This window comes from Nansenia antarctica, assembly GCF_963989245.1.
Source record: "Nansenia antarctica genome assembly, chromosome: 5".
NCBI classification, from domain to species: domain Eukaryota; kingdom Metazoa; phylum Chordata; class Actinopteri; order Argentiniformes; family Microstomatidae; genus Nansenia; species Nansenia antarctica.
The window spans coordinates 68,667,773-68,689,971 of NC_137690.1; the positions used below are offsets into that span (position 1 = coordinate 68,667,773).

General features: G+C 43.7%; 1 protein-coding gene across 1 annotated transcript in view; it reads left to right on the plus strand.

Moving 5' to 3' along the window:
• gramd2aa (GRAM domain containing 2Aa) overlaps positions 1 to 6,081 on the plus strand; it is a gene marked incomplete at both ends in the record, with an annotated part of 26,919 nt that extends 20,838 nt beyond the window's left edge. Inside the window, 5 exons of the mRNA XM_080530820.1 lie at positions 1,899 to 1,970; positions 3,015 to 3,077; positions 4,340 to 4,517; positions 5,480 to 5,582; positions 5,973 to 6,081. Of these exons, the coding sequence (XP_080386946.1) occupies positions 1,899 to 1,970; positions 3,015 to 3,077; positions 4,340 to 4,517; positions 5,480 to 5,582; positions 5,973 to 6,081 (525 nt within the window). The remainder of the gene's footprint in view (positions 1 to 1,898; positions 1,971 to 3,014; positions 3,078 to 4,339; positions 4,518 to 5,479; positions 5,583 to 5,972) is intronic.
• Positions 6,082 to 22,199: the final 16,118 nt, after the last annotated feature.

Consider the following 22,199-nt stretch of genomic DNA (forward strand, 5'->3'; position numbering starts at 1 on the left):
TTGGTTTGTAGCTTCATGGTTAAGATTCTACATGTGACTATTCTTCTAGGTCATTTATTGCTAAAGAAATGTCCCCACACAGGATGTGCCCCTTTGTTGGTTTCATGCATCACGTGTGTGTGTGTGTGTGTGTGTGTGTGTGTGTGTGTGTGTGTGTGTGTGTGTGTGTGTGTGTGTGTGTGTGTGTGTGTGTGTGTGCGTGCGTGCGTGCGTACTTACGCGTGACTTAGTTGCTTATCCTACTGTACTTACCTTTTCCTATGAGGTGTTTGTACCTTATGCATATACTTTCACACCTTCACTGGTGTGGGGAGTCATGTTTTGGATTATTACTTATTTTTTCACCGTTGCATTTGGGTGTAGTGAAGCAAACAAAGACAGTTTGCATTTGTGTCGCTAAATGGAATAGGAACAGGAAATAGTTCACGGTAACATAGGTTATGATGCCTTTCCAGTTTGCCATTCCTTATGACTGACTGTATTATGGGTTTATGGTCTTTTACAGCTCTCATCTGTCTGGAAATGGAAAGATGCAGTGAGGCACAACTCTCTTATTTAGAATGATTTATGAAAGAGTTGGGATTTAGAGTGTGCTGTAGGCACTGTTGAGTATTAAAATATACGAACTGAAACGTCGCTCAGTGCCGTAGATTAAGCTCTTTAATCTCTGTTATTCCGAGTCGGATTATCCTATCCTATGTTGGGATGATAATGATTAACAGTTAACCGCTGACTAGTCATTGTTGAAACGTTCGCCCCTATACACTATGTTTCTCTCCCGGTGAAAGGAACAGATGATTTGACCAGACTTGCCCAAAAACGTATGAGCGAATCATGGACATATTCTTTAAATTCAGACAAACTAGAGAAGAAGAGAGGGTGTTGGGACAGAGCCCTTGCATAATCAGTTGTGTTGTACAGTTATGAGTGTCTCCAGAATTCAAGTATATTTGGCCTCGTATACATTTGAGAGTTAAATCCAATTTGTGTCTTCCAAATAAGATGATTACCTACAACTGGACAAGTCTGGACGCGCAAAAGTTGGATTGTGTTTACACTGTGGTCTGATTGTGCACTGCAAAAAGTAAATCTAAGTAAGATGAGGTATCTTAAATGAAGGCAATATATGATTGTTTTTTTTGTCAGGATGCACTAGTTTAAAGATATATCTTACTAGTTTTAAGATCAAGTGGCAAGTGAAATGTTCCTGTTCTGTTGGCAGATAATTTAGCTTATTTCAAGTAATACCTCCCCCATTTTCTTGCTTTTATTCTTGTTTTTGAGAGCTGACTTTTAGCAGTGTGTTTACATTGTGGTCTGATTGCAGCAGTTTCGTTTTCGGAGAAATGACACCAAAAATACAAGAAACCGAGGGACATGGAAAAAGATGAATTGAAAGTGAAAGTGAAACGAGTGGACACTCGGTTAGCTCTTGTCCATTACAATATATTGGAGTGAACAGGCAGTGTGTGTATTCCAGTTGCTGGAGTGAACAGGCAGTGTGTGTATTCCAGTTGCTGGAGTGAACAGGCAGTGTGTATTCCAGCAGCTGCGGCAGCCTCCGGCTCATGCGTTTTTATTTTGAGTGGTTTCACATCTTTTACATTTCAGACATGTCAATGTTAGTCTGTAATTAACCCGAAATGTGCATCCCTACTCCTATGGTGATTTATATGATTCTGATTACGTCATGTAGTTATGTTACCATAATGTGTCTGATCTCTGATTCCCTTCCCTTGCCCTTGATGTGTGCATGTACGTCAGTGAGCCTGTGTGTGTTCCCATGGGGAAGAGGATAACTCTCTCTCTCTCTCTCTCTCTCTCTCTCTCTCTCTCTCTCTCTCTCTCTCTCTCTCTCTGTCTCTCTCTGTCTCTCTCTCTCTCTCTCTGTCCTGCAGTATGTATTTGTGTCTCTGCTGTCCAGGGACAGTGTGTATGATGTCCTCCGTAGGATCTGCACACACCTCCAGGTTAGAAAATACACACACACACACACACATCCAGGGAGTTGACATATAACGTGGATTTGTGACTTACCATTAACATGAATTGATGACCATGGCCACTGTGGCTAGGGGACAAATGCTGACCCTTAAGTCAGTCAATGGATCATTGTTCATCTTATATATTCTCATACTGGTTTGTTTGTGAACATTTCTATGTTGGGCACATATAGAATTACTGGGATTAACATTGTGTCCTGTAAATCAGCTGACTTCGTGGAGGAGGTTAACTTCAGTATATCTCCAGTATATTTCCAGTGCATGTGGCTTGCATACATTACTCTGTTATACTGCTTAAAGAGAACATTGCACAAGATATCTCCACAAATCTAACAACACAGATTGATGTTATTCCATCCTAACTGTTTCTATGCAAATGTGTATATGCAAAATAAAACGATACACAAAAAATGAACTATCTCTCATATATACCAACAATACATTGTGGTTTTTGACGTCAATAAGAGAATGGGCTGACGAGTCGTTTGGCTAGCTGCTCCATAGCCACACAGCTAGCTGCTCCATAGCCACACAGCTAGCTGCTCCATAGCCACACAGCTAGCTGCTCCATAGCCACACAGCTAGCTGCTCCATAGCCACACAGCTAGCTGCTCCATAGCCACACAGCTAGCAGGAAAAACTATTCAGATTCAGAATAAACCATCCAACCAGACCAGCTACTATCCAACATTTCCATTTATTGACAGCTGTCAATCACACAGATCTAACATATATGAATGGACATTTTAAAAATAATAACAACGTTAATATTATAAACCCTTAAGACCTAAGCACAACCTAGATTCAACGCAATGTTGACAATAGACAAAAGCAACTGATAGGAATCACACTAAAATAGTTACCCATTTTCCAATGAATAATGCAAAGTGATATTGTCATATTTGGACTTTTAATTGGCAGCATGAAACAAATCAGAATGATTGACAGCGATTGACTCATTCCGGAACCTTTGGAAGGGGTTAACCTGTCTCTCATATTTCCCTTCAACAGGTCAATGGTAAGAAGAGTCTGAGTTTAAAGCTGTACATGGAGGAGCCCAGCTCCTTATCTCTGGTAAGACCTTGGACTCCAGCCCTCTACTACACAATGTCACGTATTGTCACATACTGTATGGCCCTTAATTAACACTAGAACAGCCGTGCCTTTTTTTACCTACTAAAAGAACCCCTCTTTACAATGCTCAAGCTGCTATTTACATGTAAATTAGCCTGCTTCCTACACAGAAAATCGTCAAAATAACTTTATAATAGCTTATCCTGATGTGATTTTGAAAATGTAAGGATACTGAGTGGTAGAACGCACATATCTAGGAACAGTCATGAAAGGAGGGTCCTGAAATGTGATCGAGTGCAAAGATATAAACATTTTCTCTACTCACTCATGGCTGTTCTAGTGTTAACATTGGCCCAACGTACTGTACACAGGCCTGGGCCAACATAGAGACACTGGGGTTATTGTGTTACAGTACGTAGTCAATATGACACAATACAAACTGTATTTATTGATTGACTGGCCAAAGGATTTTTTTTTACAAAGATGAGTTTTCTTATGTTTTCATTTATCAATGTAAATGTCTGTATCTCAATGATTTCCTGTCAGAGTGTTGTAAGCTTATCTAGAGATGGTGTCATACTATGATGACCCAGGCCTCCAACGTCCCTGACCTGCAGATAAAAACAACCATAAAAAATTACTTCCTCTTCTGAGGGAAAAGAATGGAAGTCATAAATAGTTGTTTGTCTGGCTGCCTTCCTTGGACTTTCTACTGTGAATCTGGGATGCGTGAAGATGTATGAAGAGCTCCTTGCAGATGAGACGACGGCCCCTCCACACGCAACTGTCTCGTTCATATTTTCTCGATGATATAATGAAACATGCTCAACTATTCATCTCTCTCTGGGAATGTGCTTCACATGGAGAGACTACGCTATTCATGTACTAACAGAGAGGACATTTTTCAGAAAGTATGGCAACCCTTGTTAGATAAATGGACAGCTACCTGTGATAACGCTCAGTACTGAACATTTCTGTACATTTTGAAGACTGCTTCTAATATTCAATTAGCTGGTGAATGATTTTGTTCTTTTTGTTTATTTTTATTTTTATTTTCCTTTTTCAATGTACTATATATTGCTCTAAGTTGGGGGGCGTGTGGGATTGGAAGGGGGGTGGGATGGGGAGTGGTTTTTGTTTAAAAAAAGAAAGAAAATGGAAGGAAAATATTGTTTTATTGTCCATTATATGTTTTCTATCTTGTCCTTCAATAAAAACTATTTAAAAATAAATCAAAACTATTCATCTCTCTCCTTGTCCAGGATGAGTTCCCAGTCCCGGATGAGTTTCCAGTGGTGGATGAGTACCCTCCAGTGTTAAAGTGGCGTCGGAAACCCTCCGTGGCATCTGTCTCCTCCTCCCTACCAGACCTCCTGGGGAACTCCAGTAAGAGTCTCAGCGCTGTGGACACGCCCTTCCAGACAGACCAGCCAATGGAAGGTGAGGAGGAGGATGAAGCCCCAACCAGAGATATACACCAGTGTAATTCAGACTAGGTGTTTAAACTTTAGACCATGCACTGATGTCCATGGTCCATTTGAGGGAAGATATGAGGTAGGGATATCAAAATGATGAGTATGGTCCTTATCACCTAGAGTCATTTGAACAGTACTTTTTGAACAATGCAGTTCTCCATCCCCTTGAAGTCACCACTGGTCTTAAATGCTTTGGTAGATGGAAATTGCATAGTGGAACCCACGTGGCATTTCTTATGAGTTTGCCTCAGATCAGCTCATTATTCAGTATCAGCCCTGTCCTGTGAGACTTAGTTATGAGGTTAGCTCTCACTTTGATAAGCAGTGATCCATTAAGTGAATGTAGGGGTTAGCATTGTTGACCCCGCCTAGCCACAGTGGCCATAGTCATGTGTGTGTGTGTGTGTGTGTGTGTGTGTGTGTGTGTGTGTGTGTGTGTGTGGATGTGTGCGCGCGTGTGTGTTTGTGTTTGAGCGAGAAAGAAAGAGATTAAGAGGAAGGGAGAGCTCTCTCTCTCTCTTATGGGACAGGCCTGCCTCTCTTATGCAATATGGGATTATGCCTTAAATTGAGATTTCAGGATGTACTTTCCAATCAAAACCGCCCTGTTATGTGAACCGTAACATCACTTTGTGGGCCGAGCATCATGCACTGTACCTGCAGGCTATGTGTACATGGTCTCACTGATATGAATGCACTCATGGAGGGTTTTTTGTTCATGGAGGTTTTATAATTTCTTTTAACTTTCACCTACATCAATGCCTGCTCTTTTGTCTATGCTTGATGTTTGTTTTAGATGTGTGTGTGTGATGGCGAGGAGTTGCATAAGAGTTGGAAAAACCTGGGTTTGGTAGTGCAAATAAAACTTGTTCTGACCCACCTAAACAGATATGATATATATATGTATGTACTGTGTCTAATGTGCAGAGCAGAGACTACCGAGACTAGAGACAGAGACGATTCTCCTGGCAGAGTCTGTCCCTGAGCTGGGTCACGTGGAATACCAGTTGCTCAAGTTCTTCATCCTACTGTGAGTGTGGACCAGCCTATCGTACCACTAGCTGCCTCATGTCAGCAATCATATCATACTGATTAGGATCATTATAGATTCAGATTAATCTATAGATTATCCTGAAGTCGTGTTGGATAAAAGTGGATTGATTTTGTATTATGTGAAAGATGGATTTTTCCAAAATCCACTAACAGGCTCCCTAAAAAAGGCGTAATAATGCCATCTAGAGTACAAACATGGAAATACAGTAGTCTTTCAGTTTCTAGCCATCGCAGTAATTCTCACCAATTGGTGATCTGTTTTGTACTGGTCCCAGTCAGATATACATGTATAGATAACTATCAACGTATATATCTTCTTACTCTCCTTTTTTCTTTCATTCCCCCTCCTCTCTTCTCTACACCCAAGTATCATCCTCCTGATCCTGTCTTCCTGCTACCTGGCGTTCCGTGTGTGTAGTCTGGAACAGCAGCTGTCCTTCCTCAGTAACCCCACACTGCCCATCAGAGAGAGGTGAAAGCACAGCCTGCTGTACTCACTAACTACAGGGAGGAGGCTGGTGGAGGCAGAAATCGGAGGACAGGCTCATTGTAATGCACGAAACGGAATGTGATGAGTCATGGTATCAAACACGTGTGATTGTCCTCCGATTTCTACCTCCATCAGCCTCCTCTGCCAAATCAGAAACGTTTCCTCCCCTTCTTTTTACCTCATTTTCTACTGTTGCGAAACAAATACAAAATTCATGACGTATGAGTTGTACTTCTCCAAATTTCGGTAGAGACAAGAAAACTATTTGACTGACAATTTAACTCTGTTTTGGTATCTGTTCCCCAGGTAACAGATATGTCAGTGGCAGTCACCCATTGGCACATATCTAGAATCAGCTTTACCCATCGTGCAACAACCTTTAACCATTATTGGAAAAGATGAGAAACTGACCTTAGGTCAGTGTCTATGAGCAACGTCAGACTGCCCTATACAGACACGCCTCCCTCTCTGTGATCCCCTCCAGACTATGCAAACAGACTCTATTTATTTATGAATCTATTACACTGTAGTATTACAGTAGTATACTGTAGTATGGGCTATCCCTTTACCCGCTCCCCGCCATCTTGTTTTAGTTGACAGACTGCAGTTTACCTAGACCTCCAACACTGGTCTGAGCAAACAGATGACACAGAGCAACTGTGGATGAACTGAAAAAAGCTCAGGATTGCTTAAGAAGGCTGGAAATGGTTGGTGGATTGAGGAAGCAGTGCTAGGATCGGTTAGATGGTTTTCACTGAAGATTTCCTGCCATTTGGAGTCAACAGAGTTTTTCCTGTCAATTCAACCAGGAATTACCTGCTGTAAGACTTTAAAGAACCAAGACAAAAAAGCTTTTATCTACCGACAATCTACTGTTTATTGTGCACTCAAGGACTGGCATGGTTAATTGTGATGCACTTCCACTTTTGAAATACAGTATGATATGCTTTAGCCTTTATAAAAGGCTGCTATGCACTTTTGAAGATCTGTCCACATTTCAGATGAATGTACATTATCTTGAATGAGGTCCCCAGTGTTTCCTCTACATGCATTTCATCGTGGCGGACCGCCACGATGGAATTTCCTCCGCCACCATTCAGATTTCTCAACCCCCAAAAAAAAAAAAATTTAGGCCGCTTTTCAGACCTTCACAGCGCTAGACACACCCACAAGCGCTGAAACTGGACCAGTCCGTGTGTGTCGCGAGTATTGAACTTGAGGCTGCGTTCGTAAATTCGCTCTGAGAGCCCCGGAGCGCACACTGGGTTCGACGTCATAAAGGGACCAAGTCATTTGATTGGACAAGAGGCATTCCGTGAGTGCTGATCAGATTTCCAGAGCGTATTTACGAACGCGCCCTGGCTGTCACCCGAACACCGCGAGCTAGCGTAGTGTAGTGTAGTATAGGATGCGTAGTGTAGTGTAGTGTAGGATGGAGAGAGAGAGGAGAAGCCTCTCTATGTGTTACCTATGTCCAGTGTACTAGAACCACTCTAACAGGAGTGTTTGTCCGTGAATAACACCGGCTATGCCCGGGGTAGAAACACAAGACTATAGCTGGATAAGGTCTACAGGTCTACACGGTCATTTTAAGCCGTCGACCAGCCCTCTACGACCACGGGAAGTCATGTTAAAAGTGAAGATACTTCTGTTAAACTAAGCTAAGCTAAACATCGCTAATCGCTAACTCCCTCCTGGGCTTAAAGTGACAAGTAATAACGTTGTGAAAAAAAACGTCAGATCAGTGTTTTTGTTTTTATTGACAACGGAATTACATGCTGGAAAAACATGCAGACACAGACAATAAGAGACACACGGGAGAAGTACAGGAAAACATTTAATTTTTTTGGGCCATCCTCGAGTTTTGGCTGAAATTACGTCGTTGTTTTGAGCGCGCGTGCGCGTTTCATGCGCGTGCACGCGAAAAAATCGCAGTCAGCACTACCCGCCACCATTGTAAAAATTCCTGGAGGAAACACTGGTCCCCATATGCTGCCATTCTAAATGGCAAGGTATTCTTGGTACATAGTGTGCAATGCAATGATGTAACATATATTCAGCCTAGACTGACTTTTTTAATGTTGTCTTTGTCCTGTACTGTTATCACACCATCAGTATATTAACCAAAATAGGTAAGGTAGCACATTTTCATGTCAGAAATATATTTTGTTATTTAACATCTCTCATTTTTCATTCATTTGTTAAAATGCAAGTTTACAGCTTTGTATTGTTGGCCACCTTTTAACACACAATATATCTGTATAGCATGACTGTGACGTTTTGTAATAAACAGCCATTTGATCCTTCCATTGTGGGGTTACTTTTCTTGAAGTCAACACAGAAGAAATATCTCAACATGATGTTGACAACATCTGCATGCCATGGTCATGATTTGCAGACAAATTATCACTGACTTTTTTCCAAAAATGCGTTAGGCCTAAACGTGTACAAATGTGAAAGAACGCTTTGTAAAAATGCTGAATTAAGCGTCTAACAGGGTTTCCGTTAGAAAAAATTGGTGCCGGTCAACGTGTCCGGGAAGATTTCAATGTGTCGGACAAACGGGAGAAATTCCGGTCATCATATTAAAATATAATATAGGTGTTTGTCCACCTACAAAACGTCCCTGGTCACACCTGGAGTCTAGTTTTCCTTTGTCCTGTTTGTAAGTGTAACATACAGACCCAAACTTCTGCATTGTAGATACATTAGGTTGTTTATCTGTCAGCATCTGGTAAAGGGTTTGTCCTGTACGCCTATTAAAGCATCTGTTGCGTATTACGGCTGCTGTTTGGACTGCATAGTTCCATAACTGTTTTGGTAGCTGACTTTCAATTAGCATACACCTACCCATCTCAAAAAGAGTAGCCTAGGCCAGCTCCTCTCAGCTGTACCGTTCTGGTGGGGAGAATATGGGGCCGACGTCTCATGTCTAATCCCGTTTTTCCTTAACAATGTTTGGAAATCCCTGCATGTGAACTCTGTGCCGTTGTCGGACCTGATACACTTCACTTTCCCGTATGGGGCTGTATCTGCTAAGAATGTTTCCGTTGCTTGTACCGTGTCACTTTTAGTTTTTAGAAAATATACAAATACTGCACCTGAGAAGTCGTCAGTGAATGACTGTGCATATTTGTAACCATGATCTATTGACTCTGTAGCTACCTGTGTACCATTTGTAAGGGAGCCTTTGCTCTACTATCAGGGTTTCTATTTCTGGTTTGTGCAAATTTTCCCTGAATGCATACTGTACCTCACATTCTTGGTCGGGTCTATCTGTCTTGCCCTTGATCTGCACACCATCAACCACATTTTGCCATTTTAGTACATCATCAAAATTACAGTGGCCTAGTATCTCATGCCACGTCTCTGTACATCATGACAAGCGCTGCACTTGTCACTATTATTATCACTTTCAGTGTGCAAATAATACAACCTGTTGTACACATGAATGTTGAACCTTGTACCGTCTTTGTGTATCAAAGCGTCTTTTTCTTGTTTGAAGACCACCGTGGCTCCACTGGCGGTCGCTGCCTTCACGGAGAAGATGTCCTTGTGTATTATATTCTGCGGTTTCTGATGATATAGTCCGTGACACTTTCACTGTTCGCCTTCTGAAGCGATGTCAACATGGTGTACAAGTTAATTATCCAGGGTTTTCCCCTCCCGGCATAATATCCCCTTAATATCTTCAGGCAGGGGCGCCGCTAGAGATTCTGGGCCCCATGACAGAATATCATTTTGGGCCCCCCCACCTAAACCACCCATCAACCTAAACCCAGTTGAAGTTGATGAACTATTGATGCACTGCAAGAAATCCAATGATGGACATCTTTTGTAAATGTAATTTAAAATTACAGTTAATACAGGAATCAACAATTCAGCAAAGAAATCTCAACATTCTTTAACTTATTAAATGAAGACTTGAACAACACAAGGACAAAAGTATAATTAAATGAAGATTGGAACCCAATTATAAAAGTATAAATCACACAAAAAGTAAAAAATATAATTTTAATGGGGTGGTATTGTGTCTAAATAAATGTAGATCTTGTAAAGATCAGTTGGCCATAATACTGTCAGGATTAGATCAATGAAGAATTACAGCAGAGATATATTTACTGACTCAGCATTGCTTGTTTCACACAAAGACAAACGCGTCTTATACAAGAGGGAGCAACACAGACATGGTGCCAGCAAAATTGAATAGTGAAATGGGAAGATTTTTATTTTTACACTGCGGCAGTACTGTGGAATAGTATACCTGGAGAGCTAAAAACTATATCTAGCCTAATGCACAACGATTCAAGATAGGAGTAAAGAGATCAAATCAAATCAAAGCTAAACGCTGGGCCTTCTTAGTAGCAAAATCTTTAATAAGATCCTTGAAATCTAGTGATGAAGCCAACTTGCTGTGCTGCTGTCATTGTCCTTTGTTCTTGCTCTTCTTCTTCTGCCTCTTTACATCTTATTAAAATTTTTATTTTATTAATTTTGCCATTTAGCAGACACTTTTAATCCAAACAATTACGAATTACAGGGACATTCCCCCTGGAGTAACTGAGGGCTAAGTGCCTTACTCAAGGGCACACTAGTAGTGGTGAGGTTTCAGGCGGGATTTGAACTCGCAACCTTCCGATCACAAGTCCAACTCACTATCCACTACTAGACCACCACTACCCCACCACCTCTGCTCTCCTCTCTGGCTGCCTTGCTTGAAGAGGGCCCTGGCATGGAGTATCCATAGGTACATAATTCATAATATGTCCTATAATAGTATTAACATAATAACACATACATTACACCAGATTAGCTAACTTAAATGTTATCTAGCTAGCTAACAATATTATTAAGATGCCAGTGGTCAATGTTATTGCAATTACTGGAAGAACTATTAACTAAATATGAATATTAGCTAAAGTTGTATTCAATGCTTGCATGGTAATGCAGCATACATTAAAATATTCAAAATATGTTTGTTAACCCCAAACTCCTACTGCCCACCCCCTTCTCCTTCAACTGGGAGGCTGCATCTGTGCATGACGTCATTAGCATGTAACATTATACTAGTTAGCTAGCTATAGCAAGAGTGCATAGCTGCTGGATACAAATTCACTGAGCTCTAATAACCTATATTTGGACCAAAATTGACCTCATCTCATACATTTAACTGAAATTATACTGACAGTGCACTGTAAGTTAACTATACTTGAAGTTAATGTTAATTAGCTATAGCGAGCTAACTAGATCATCCACGCAGTGATTAGATCACTAAACCACTGTTTTTAGTGATTTTTTTTACTTTTCTCTTTTGAGACCCTGACTTTGGCTTTGCCTTTCACGACATCGTCCACGCACGCACACGCACATTTGATGCATTTCCAATCTGGCTGTCCTCCATCTGTCCCACACACATACTACAGCAGGACATGTTGGTCATGGAAACCTTGTCAGAATATTCGCGGTAACGTTCCTCTCGTCTAGCAGCTCACGCGCGGTGGACTGAACCATGCAGTGAATAAATAGAGGGGTAAATAATAATAAGGCTTAATTGTGTTAAACATAGAGAAACAAAACTCCAGTTTGTTTCTTTTGTGACTTTTTTAAATACATAGAATTATAATTTGAATTCGGCTACATTAACGTCCTTATGATAAAAATAATAATAATATTATTTATAAATATATATATATATATTTTAAAGATTCTCATGGGCCCCTGTCAGTGCTGGGCCCTTAGAATCGTCCTAACTTACCACCCCCTAGCGGCGCCCCTGTCTTCAGGGCTTCTCTTGCATTGTCGGGCGCGTCTCTCATAATGAGTGAGAGGCTCTTATCATCTAACAGTTGGATTAGCTCAGCATAATGCGTCTGCCGCTGTCTCGTCTGCGCCACGTGGTGCTCCTAGAATCCTATTCTTTAACCCTAATAGGTGAAGGTGTCCCAACACTTTGGTCTCCCACAGTTCATACTAATTATCATCTCCGTCGAACAACAATCGAGCCAACCTGCTTGTCCCTCGATGATCCATGTTAGCTTTTTCTTGCTATCCCGTCAGCACGCTGAATGTATAATAAGTGAACCTGTTGACGTTTATGATGGCAGCTTCCACTACGTTGCACTCGGGGAGAATCAATGTTGGAGGAGACGATTAACTGTTTTCCACTCGGGCATAGTTTTATTTTTCTCTTCAGCAGAAACGGAATACAACTCTTTCGCTCAGCCGAGCTAACTTAGAATGATAGACAAACAACTAGGACAAGTGCATCAACACATCAACATACAAGCCTGCAGTCCAATGCCCCCCAGTGGTACAACGACAGTACTGCAGAATAAACACAATCCATATTCAACTGAGGACATAATACATTTTACTCAACACGCGCCGCCGTTCTGCTTTCGGCGCCAAAGAGAACTGGTCTCGTGAACCGGGCCGCTTGAGAACGTTGAGAATGTTTACCTCAGAAAGCCCCGAGACAGCGGAGACCAACCCATCTCATCTGAGAGCAGCACAGCAGAGACGGAGAAAAGGTTAATATACATTATTGTTTATTAAAACGGCTAATATGCTATAGTTATAATACATTATTATGTATTAAACAGGGTAATATGCTTGTCGACGGTTGACAGCACACAGCTAACTAGCCTACTAGCTAATATATCTACTACATAGCTACCAACGGTAAACTGCTGGTAAAAACACAAATAACGCCTAATATAAATTACAACTAGTAGTTTAGCCAGTATTAGCAGTAATAGTGAGACGATATCTTTTTATTTCAAATGTTTTTTATTGAGTCAAAACATTGTTCACATACATTATGTTGTATCGACGCTCATTTTCATTTATACGAAAGAGATTGACGTTATCTTTTGAACAATTAAATTGCTGTATGATTCCAATATTTTATTTAATAGTAAAAATACAAATAAAATGCCAAATACAGGGAGAGGAGAAGTGCGGCAACGCATCACCCCCGAAACTGAATGGAGCGCGGGCAATAAGCGTGTGCCTGTTACAACCGCAATGTAAAGGCACCAGAGGAGCGGCAGCTAGTCGTCTGCTTCACTGAGGGCGCGTATTCAATACTCTGTATGGAGCCACGTAGCCTCAACAAACATGAACAATCGACAACTCACATTCACAGCCAAATTGCTTTAAAAACTAAATATCAGCCTGCACAATGCTATGGTAAAGGAAACCCGTGATATTTTAATTAATTATTCTAGCATTGTGACTGCCAATGGCCCATGGTCCTAGCATGAATTATTTTTTCTCATGACGACTGATGTATAGATGATTCACTTACTTAGACAAATGTAGGCTACTTGTTGTAAGTTGGGGATAAAGGCGTCTGCTACATGTCTAAAATGTGATGTCATGTACTTTTCTAACACAGAACAGAGCGACGGAGCCTATAGTTAACATGAGTTCAGAGGTGAGTGGTCGCTAGCTACAAGGCAGGTCAGCCAGCTACAGGGTTAGAGGGCTACAGGTAGGCAGGCCAGCCAGCCAGGTTATGTCAGGTAGAATGTTAGTTTACGCTGCACTAGTAGTAGTTATGCATGAGAAGTGTTGAGGACACACACCTATGCTGGAGGCTGACACGCCTTCTCCCCGCTAGGAGGACAAGTTTGAGGACGTGCGGAGACATTTCTCCGTGGTGGAGTGGGCCCGCCTGGCAGAAGGGGAGAAGGTCTGCTACAAGAGCATGAAGCGGAACCACCTGGCCCTGCGGGCTCTAGGTGACTGCTGCTGGGGAGACAGGGCTGTGTGGATGGCATGGATATATATATATATCATTAATTTATTTATAATTATTTATTTTATACAAATGTTTATTATCAAGTACATGAATAGTGTAATCTGGTACTCAGTCTCCTCATAGCCACAGTGCAAGCCAAACTGGTGCACTCAAATAACATTTTGTGTGTGTGTGTGTGTGTGTCGCAGGGGTGCCCTCCACCGTACCTGCATTTATGCAGTGGCGCAGGGGCCATATGCCCCCCCCTCCTGCACCCAGAGACTCTGAGGAGGAGGAGGAGGAGTGGACGCCGGCCCTGGAGAGACGCCCCCCAGGTAGAGCTGGAGGAGGAGGAGAGGAGGGTGTCAGAAGCAGCCTGTCCGACTCCCACACTGGTCATCCTGCTGGTGGGAGGAGGACAGGAGGAGAGGAGGAGAGAGGTGGTGTTCCAATGAAGCACATTGTGTTGCATTTGTGTATAACATGTGCTGATTGATTGGTGATTGATTGATTGATTGTAGGGATGTGTAACATTTATAACGTCTCTGTGATTGGTTCCCCCAGCACCCCGGAGCTTCCACCCTCCAGCCGGGAGACCAGCAGGGAGACCAGCCGGGAGACCAGCTGCGTCTCAGGGAGCCCCTCAGCCAGACTCACCTGCTGCACCGACACTACAGGTGAGCAGAGTGATTCATACACCTCATCATGGTGGGGGGGGGCGGGGGGTGAGATACAAGTGAGCAGAGTGATTCATACACCTCATCATGGTGGGGGGGGGGCGGGGGGTGAGATACAGGTGAGCAGAGTGATTCAGACAGCTCATCATGGTGGTGGGGAGGGGGGTGAGATACAGGTGACTGTGAGATCTGGCTCATCATGTCTTCTGCCCCCACAGCCCCCCCCCTCTGGTCCTCAGGCCCCCCCCAGCGTGGAGGAGGTGGGGTCTAGTGAGGCGAGGGAACCCCCGCAGCCATGCCTGGAGGAGGAAGCGACTGCAGAGGAGCTGGCCTTCCTCTGGGACGGCCTCCCTGCTCAGAGGCAGGCTGGAGAGACCCCCAGCACCAGTGGAGGGAGGACAGCTGGGTCCCAGCAGACTGGAGAGGCGAGGGAACACCCCCAGCCATGCCTAGAGGAGGAAGCGACTGCAGAGGAGCTGGCCTTCCTCTGGGACGGCATCCCTGCTCAGAGGCAGGCTGGAGAGACCCCCAGCACCAGTGGAGGGGGGACAGCTGGGTCCCAGCAGACTGGAGAGGCGAGGGAACACCCCCAGCCATGCCTAGAGGAGGAAGCGACTGCAGAGGAGCTGGCCTTCCTCTGGGACGGCCTCCCTGCTCAGAGGCAGGCTGGAGAGACCCCCAGCACCAGTGGAGGGGGGACAGGGGGGTCCCAGCAGACTGGAGAGGCGAGGGAACACCCCCAGCCATGCCTAGAGGAGGAAGCGACTGCAGAGGAGCTGGCCTTCCTCTGGGACGGCCTCCCTGCTCAGAGGCAGGCTGGAGAGACCCCCAGCACCAGTGGAGGGGGGACAGGGGGGTCCCAGCAGACTGGAGAGGCGAGGGAACACCCCCAGCCATGCCTAGAGGAGGAAGCGACTGCAGAGGAGCTGGCCTTCCTCTGGGACGGCATCCCTGCTCAGAGGCAGGCTGGAGAGACCCCCAGCACCAGTGGAGGGGGGACAGGGGGGTCCCAGCAGACTGGAGAGGCGAGGGAACACCCCCAGCCATGCCTAGAGGAGGAGGCGACTGCAGAGGAGCTGGCCTTCCTCTGGGACGGCCTCCCTGCTCAGAGGCAGGCTGGAGAGACCCCCAGCACCAGTGGAGGGGGGACAAGGAGGGCCAAGCAGACTGGAGAGACCCCCAGCACCAGTGGAGGGGGGACAGGGGGGTCCCAGCCGGACCCGACACCATCAACCTCGGGTAACAGATACTGTCAGTTTGTGATGCTGTGTTTTTATAGTGCCTTGGTGTCTGAGTGTTTGTGTCTCATCTGTTTATAAAAAAAACTCTCTCTCTCTCTCAGAGGTGAGCGGGGAGTCCCAGGTGTTCTCCTGCTCTCTGTGTCCGTTCTCCTACACCTCCCAGACGTTCCTCCACAAGCATGTGAAGAGATGCCACCATGAGGAGTACGTCAGACTGCTGAGGACAGGAGAAATCAGACCAGAGACGTCTTCCAGAGGCCCACAACCGTCCCCCACCACCACAGACACCCCCCTGCCCCCCAACCGCAAACAGAGACACACAGACAAACCTGGACCTCACCACTGTGATCTGTGTGGAAGGGGCTTCGCTACAAAGGGTCGTCTCAACAGACATCAGCTCACTCACACTGGAGAGAAGGCTTTTCTCTGCTCCCAGTGTGGGCAGAGCTTCAGCCGGTCATACTCCCTGTCTCTACACCAGCTCACTCACACTGGAGAGAAGCCTTTTCACTGCTCCCAGTGTAGTAAGAGCTTCGGTCAAGCAGCATCCCTGTCTAAACACCAGCGCACTCACACTGGAGAGAAGCCTTTTCACTGCTCCCAGTGTGGGCAGAGCTTCAGCCGGTCATACTCCCTGTCTCTACACCAGCTCACTCACACTGGAGAGAAGCCTTTTCACTGCTCCCAGTGTGGGAGGAGCTTCAGCCAGTCAGCCTACCTGTCTAAACACCAGCGCACTCACACTGGAGAGAAGCCTTTTCACTGCACCCAGTGTGGTAAGAGCTTCAGCCTGTCAGAAAACCTGTCTGTACACCAGCGCACTCACACTGGAGAGAAGTCTTTTCACTGCTCCCAGTGTGGGCAGAGCTTCAGCCTGTCACAAACTCTAAAGAAACACAAGTGTCCTAAAAAGAGGGAAGGACCGGAACTTTAGATTTTACTTAAAGTTGTTAAAGAAGTTAAAGTTGTTTAAGATGTTAAAGTAGTTTAAGATGTTAAAGTTGTTCAAGTTGTTAAAGTTGTTAAAGTTGTTTAAGATGTTAAAGTTGTTAAAGTTTAAGATGTTAAAGTTTTCTACCTTTTTGTACATAATATAGTGATATGATTGGAACATGTACGTTTTTTTTAAAATATTGGTCATTAATTATGTTAATTTATAGAAAAGATGATATTTAATGAATATGTTTGTTAGAAAAATGAAATAGTGTACATAATACAGCTGAATATCCACCCCTTCATCTGTCAGTGGATCACTGACTTCCTCAGCAACAGAAGGCAGGATGTCAGGATGGGCCCTCACCTGTCTCAGCCCCGCACAGTTAACACCGGTGCTCCTCAGGGCTGTGTGCTCTCCACCCTGCTCTACTCCCTGTACACCAACGACTGTACCTCTGTCCCCGTGTTGCCCCCCAGCGATGCCTACAGAGACTTCGCTAATAGGAAAGGATGGCCCAGTTTAGTGCTTCAAGGAGTCGTGGACGATAAATACTGGTAAGTTCTACAAAGATTACATGTCAAATCAAATTCATATCACCCCCCATCATGACACTTTTGGCTTTTGAAAAGAGAACTAATATCAGACACTTTGGATTACAATACAATTTATCTATGTATTCAACTCCGCCTTGTGTAAATCCGATAAGGTAGTAGTATAGAGCCCCCCCCCCCCCCCCCCCGGAGACTGTGGATGAAGGTACGAAGCCATGTTTGAGATCTCTCCACAGATTTTAAATAATATTCAAGTCTTTTTTAAAGCAAGATTCATTTTTATTTGTAACCTTTTACAGCTAGATATTTTATTTTTTTATTTTTACAGTTTCAAAATAATAAAACAAAGAAAGGCCACTCTGACAAGCCGACCAAGCCTGTTCTTATTGGCCAATAGAACAGAGTCATCATTTTGGTGCACACATTAAAATAATTCAGAATTCAATAACTCAGTAAGAAAAGACGTTGTTTTACCTTCTCAGAAACGGCATCTGCATTAGCCTGAAAACACAACCTATTATCAGACACAGTACCCAAATCAATCTCAGTTCCCTCAATTCCTGGTCATGTGACTAGACATGATTGTATATAAGGAGCAGCTGAGTAGAGAGGGGTATTATCTTGCCACTTGAAGGAGTCTGTTTGCTGTATGTTGAGAAGTGCAACACTGAATAACCAGGAGCACAATAAGGTCTACTAGAGTTGTGAGTACTGAGGGTTGTTTATTTCTTGCTACTTCTGTAGTAGTGAACTGCTGTTGACCTACACTTACAAAAAAGGTTCCAAAATGGGCTACATGAAGAAACTTCTGTGGAAAGGCTTCCACATGGAACCAAAAAGAATCCACATGTAGCAATCTCTAAACTACTGTGGCTATCCATGACTCTTGGATGTGATGTCAAATTGACATTTATCCAATAGTTTTAGCAAATGTGTGTTTGAAGCGCATGGGAGGCAGCGTTGTTGAACTTATTATCTCATTTTTACAGCGGAGATTGAAAACAGGTGATTCAATGATGCCACAACAAGCCATGCAATGGGGTCTACTTCTCTACACTTTAGCAGGTAAGTGTCTAGTAACTGCATTTGATCCTAATAAAATGTTGCTGTACCTCGTGTCTTCCATCTATCGCCCCTCCACCACTACTGCTGCACCAGTCAGTCCCCCACCACCGTGGTTATGTTCTGTATGCTTTCACTGCCTCTGCAAATAAATCCTGCTGGATGTATAATTGCCTTAAATGTGTAATTTGTTAATTCTAATTTTTAATTGTTTTATTTTGCCTCTTATATTTTGATATTATATTCTGTCTTATACGCACCCTAAATGGAGACCCCCCCGTGTGAAAGTAACTCTCACGGTTGTACTTGTATAACTGGAGTGACAAACATCTTGTAAAGCATCATGATATGGACATTTCCACAGGAGTTGTGCTACCACAAGGCCTCCCACTGGAACTGGGTAAGAATACAACATTAAAGACTGTTACTGGCATGTTCAGTTAGATTGTACATTACATAAAGTATGTCTATGACTATTGTAACCTTCTGAGATGTGTCTTTTTTTGAATTGTCAACTGACTCAAGAACATTGTGAATGATATCATGCTAGAGCCCCTCTAGGACTTAATGTGGACTCTCAGTGCACATAGGGATCACAATTCATGACTTCTCTTCTGTGTTTCACTCCAGAAAACGTAGCTTTGAAAGGATTGGCTGTTCAGTCATCATCTCGTCATAATGGTGCTGCTGCCAAGGCCATTGATGGGAACAAAAACAAAGACTTTCACAAAGGATCCTGCACCCACTCTCTGAAGGAGGCCAACCCCTGGTGGAGAGTGGACCTGCTGGATGTGTACAACGTCGCTACTGTGACCATCACCAATAGAGGAGACTGCTGTGCTGACAGGCTTAAAGGTGCTGAGATTCGTATTGGTACCTCACTGGTCAACAACAAGAATCCCAGGTGAGTCATGCAGCATTTCCTCCGGCTAAATGCAGAAGACTTCACCTATCTGAAGACATCTTTTGTTCTTATCCATGCCAGTGCATTTTTATGGGTTTGCTACGTTGTTGAACTGACATTGACCTTTATCCTCTCGGTCTCTCTAAGGTGTGCTCACATCCAGGACATCACAGCAGAAAACACCTACACCTTCAACTGTGCCAACCGGTTTGGTCGCTATGTCAGTGTGGTCATCCCTGACAGGACCGAAGTCCTTACTCTGTGTGAAGTGGAAGTATTTGGCACTTTGGAAATTCGTCCTCCAGGTAACATTAACTAGATGTTAAGTCATACTCTACTTACAAAAGAAAGAGCAGCAATTATTTCTAAGGTCCTCATACAAAGCGCTTTTTAAAACTAAATATTTTCAGAACAATGGGAATGTATTTCTCTTATCTGCCAATCGTTTCAAGCATGTTGTGAATATCATGCTAGAGTCCCTCTAGGACTTAATGTGGACTCTCAGTGCACAGCTCAGGGGAGGCTGTGGCGCAGGAGGTAGAGCCGCCTTCTAATGATCGCAAGGTTGGTAGATTGGCGGTTCGAGTCCCGGCCGGCCACATGTCGAAGTGTCCTTGGGCAAGACATTGAACCCCAAATTGCTCCCAGTGAGCGGGCCGGTGCCTTGCATGGTAGCTTGCCGACATTGGTGTGTGAATGAGAGGCTGTTGTAAAGCGCTTTGGATAAAGGTGCTGTATAAGTGCAGTCCATTTACCATGTAGTGCACATAAGGTTCACAATTCATGATTTCTCTTCTGTTTTTCACTCCAGTGAACGTGGCTTTGAAAGGAGTGGCTGTTCAGTCATCACAGAGTCATCGTGGGTCTCCTCTCAGGGCCATTGATGGGAACAGAAACACAGACTATCGTCAAAAGTCCTGCACCCACACACGGAAGGAGGCCAACCCCTGGTGGAGATTGGACCTGCTGGATGTGTACAACGTCGATACTCTGACCATCACCAATAGAGAAGACTGCTGTGCTGACAGGCTAAAAGGGGCTGAGATTCGTATTGGTAACTCACTGGACAACAACAATCCCAGGTGACTCATGCAGCATTTCCTCCTGCTAAGTGCAGAAGACTTCGGGCCGGTTTCACAGACAAGGCTTAAGCCTAGTCCTGGACTAAATCACACTTTCAATGTAAAATCTCCATTGAAGATGCTTTTTAGTCCAGGATTAGGCTTAAGCCTTGTCTGTGAAACTGGCCCTCTAACTATTAGAATACATCTTTTGTTCTTATCCATACCAGTGAATGTTTGTGTTTTAAAGTATTGTTGAACTGTTATTGATATTCATCCTGTCTCTCAGATGCGCTGTCATACCCGATATCACAGGAGAAAGCGTCTACACCTTCCAGTGTAATGGCATGGAGGGGCGCTATGTCAGTGTGGTTATCCCCGACAAGACAGAGTTCCTTACTCTGTGTGAAGTGGAAGTATTTGGCACTAAATGTTAGTACATGTACTTGTATTCACCAGTCAACCTTCCCCCTTCCCATGTGTCCACAGCACTACCTTAATTAGGCCCCTATACTTTCTTCTATTTACCTTTTTTGTTTCTTTTTATTATTACTACTCGATCTTTTCAGTTTGTAAAGCGTCTTTGAGTGTCTAGAAAAGCACTATACAAGTCTAATGTGTTATTATAATTATAAGAACGAGCAGCGTTTATTAAACCAACGATCTTTGCTACAGTGGGAATACAGTATGTCTTATCTACATGTTGTGATATGAAGCTAGAGCCCCTCTAGGTCTTAACGTGGACTCTCCGTGCACAATTCATGATCTCTCTTCTGTCTTTCACTCCAGTAAACGTGGCGTTTGGAAGAGTGGCTGTTCAGTCATCAACGGCTTTTAGCGCTCCTGCTCTCAGGGCCGTTGATGGGAACACAGACCCACACTTCCACAGAGGATCCTCCTGCACTCACACTCGGTCTGAGGCCAACCCCTGGTGGAGAGTGGACCTGCTGGATGTGTACAGAGTCAGTGCTGTGTCCATCACCAATAGAGGAGACTGCTGTGCTGAGAGGCTTGAAGGGGCTGAGATTCGTATTGGTAACTCACTGGAGAACAACGGCAACGACAATCCCAGGTGATGCATGCGGCATTTCCCTACCGAGTGCAGAAGACTTCACACTTTCATTTAATTCAACTATTTGAATACATCGTTTGGTCTTATCCATGGCAGTGTATTGTTCATGGATTTGTACATTGTTGAACTGACATATTGATCTGACATATTGATCTTTCTCCTCTGTCTCTCTCAGATGCACTGTCATCTCCCCCATCCCAGCAGAACACACACAGATTTTCCTGTGTAACAACATGGAGGGTCGCTTTGTCAGTGTGATCATCCCTGACAAGACAGGATACCTTACTCTGTGTGAAGTGGAAGTATTTGGCAGTCTTGCAGGTAACATGAACTTGTTGAGCCAGATACAGTGCCCTCCATAAGTTTATGGAAAGAGGACAGATTGTTGTCTTTTAGTGCCATACTCCAAAAGTTTAGATTTGAAATTAAGCAATTACTTAAGTAAAGGTTCTCAGCGTTGTTTCAATGTTTTATATTTTCACCATATAGATATATGTCCACCCTAGTACAACAAACATAAACTCATTAAACCAGATGCTTGAACATGACAACCTGAAGTACCCCTAAATATATTGTGTTAAATGTGTCCCTTTTTTGTTATTTATTGCAGAGAGTTAGAGAAGAAAGATGAGTTGACGAAGAAGAGGGATGACGTCTACTTGCAATTGTGTCCCTTTCATTAAAATGTGTTGAACTTAAGATGCTTTTGAGTGCTTCCTTGTAAATGGATTATATATTCAAGGCACCAACTGGGACTTCAGATAATGCTGTTCAATAATCATTTCAATTCCTGATATTTATATTTGTCTAATAAAACAATTGCATAATGACTTCAGTTCTGCTGTCTTACCTTAT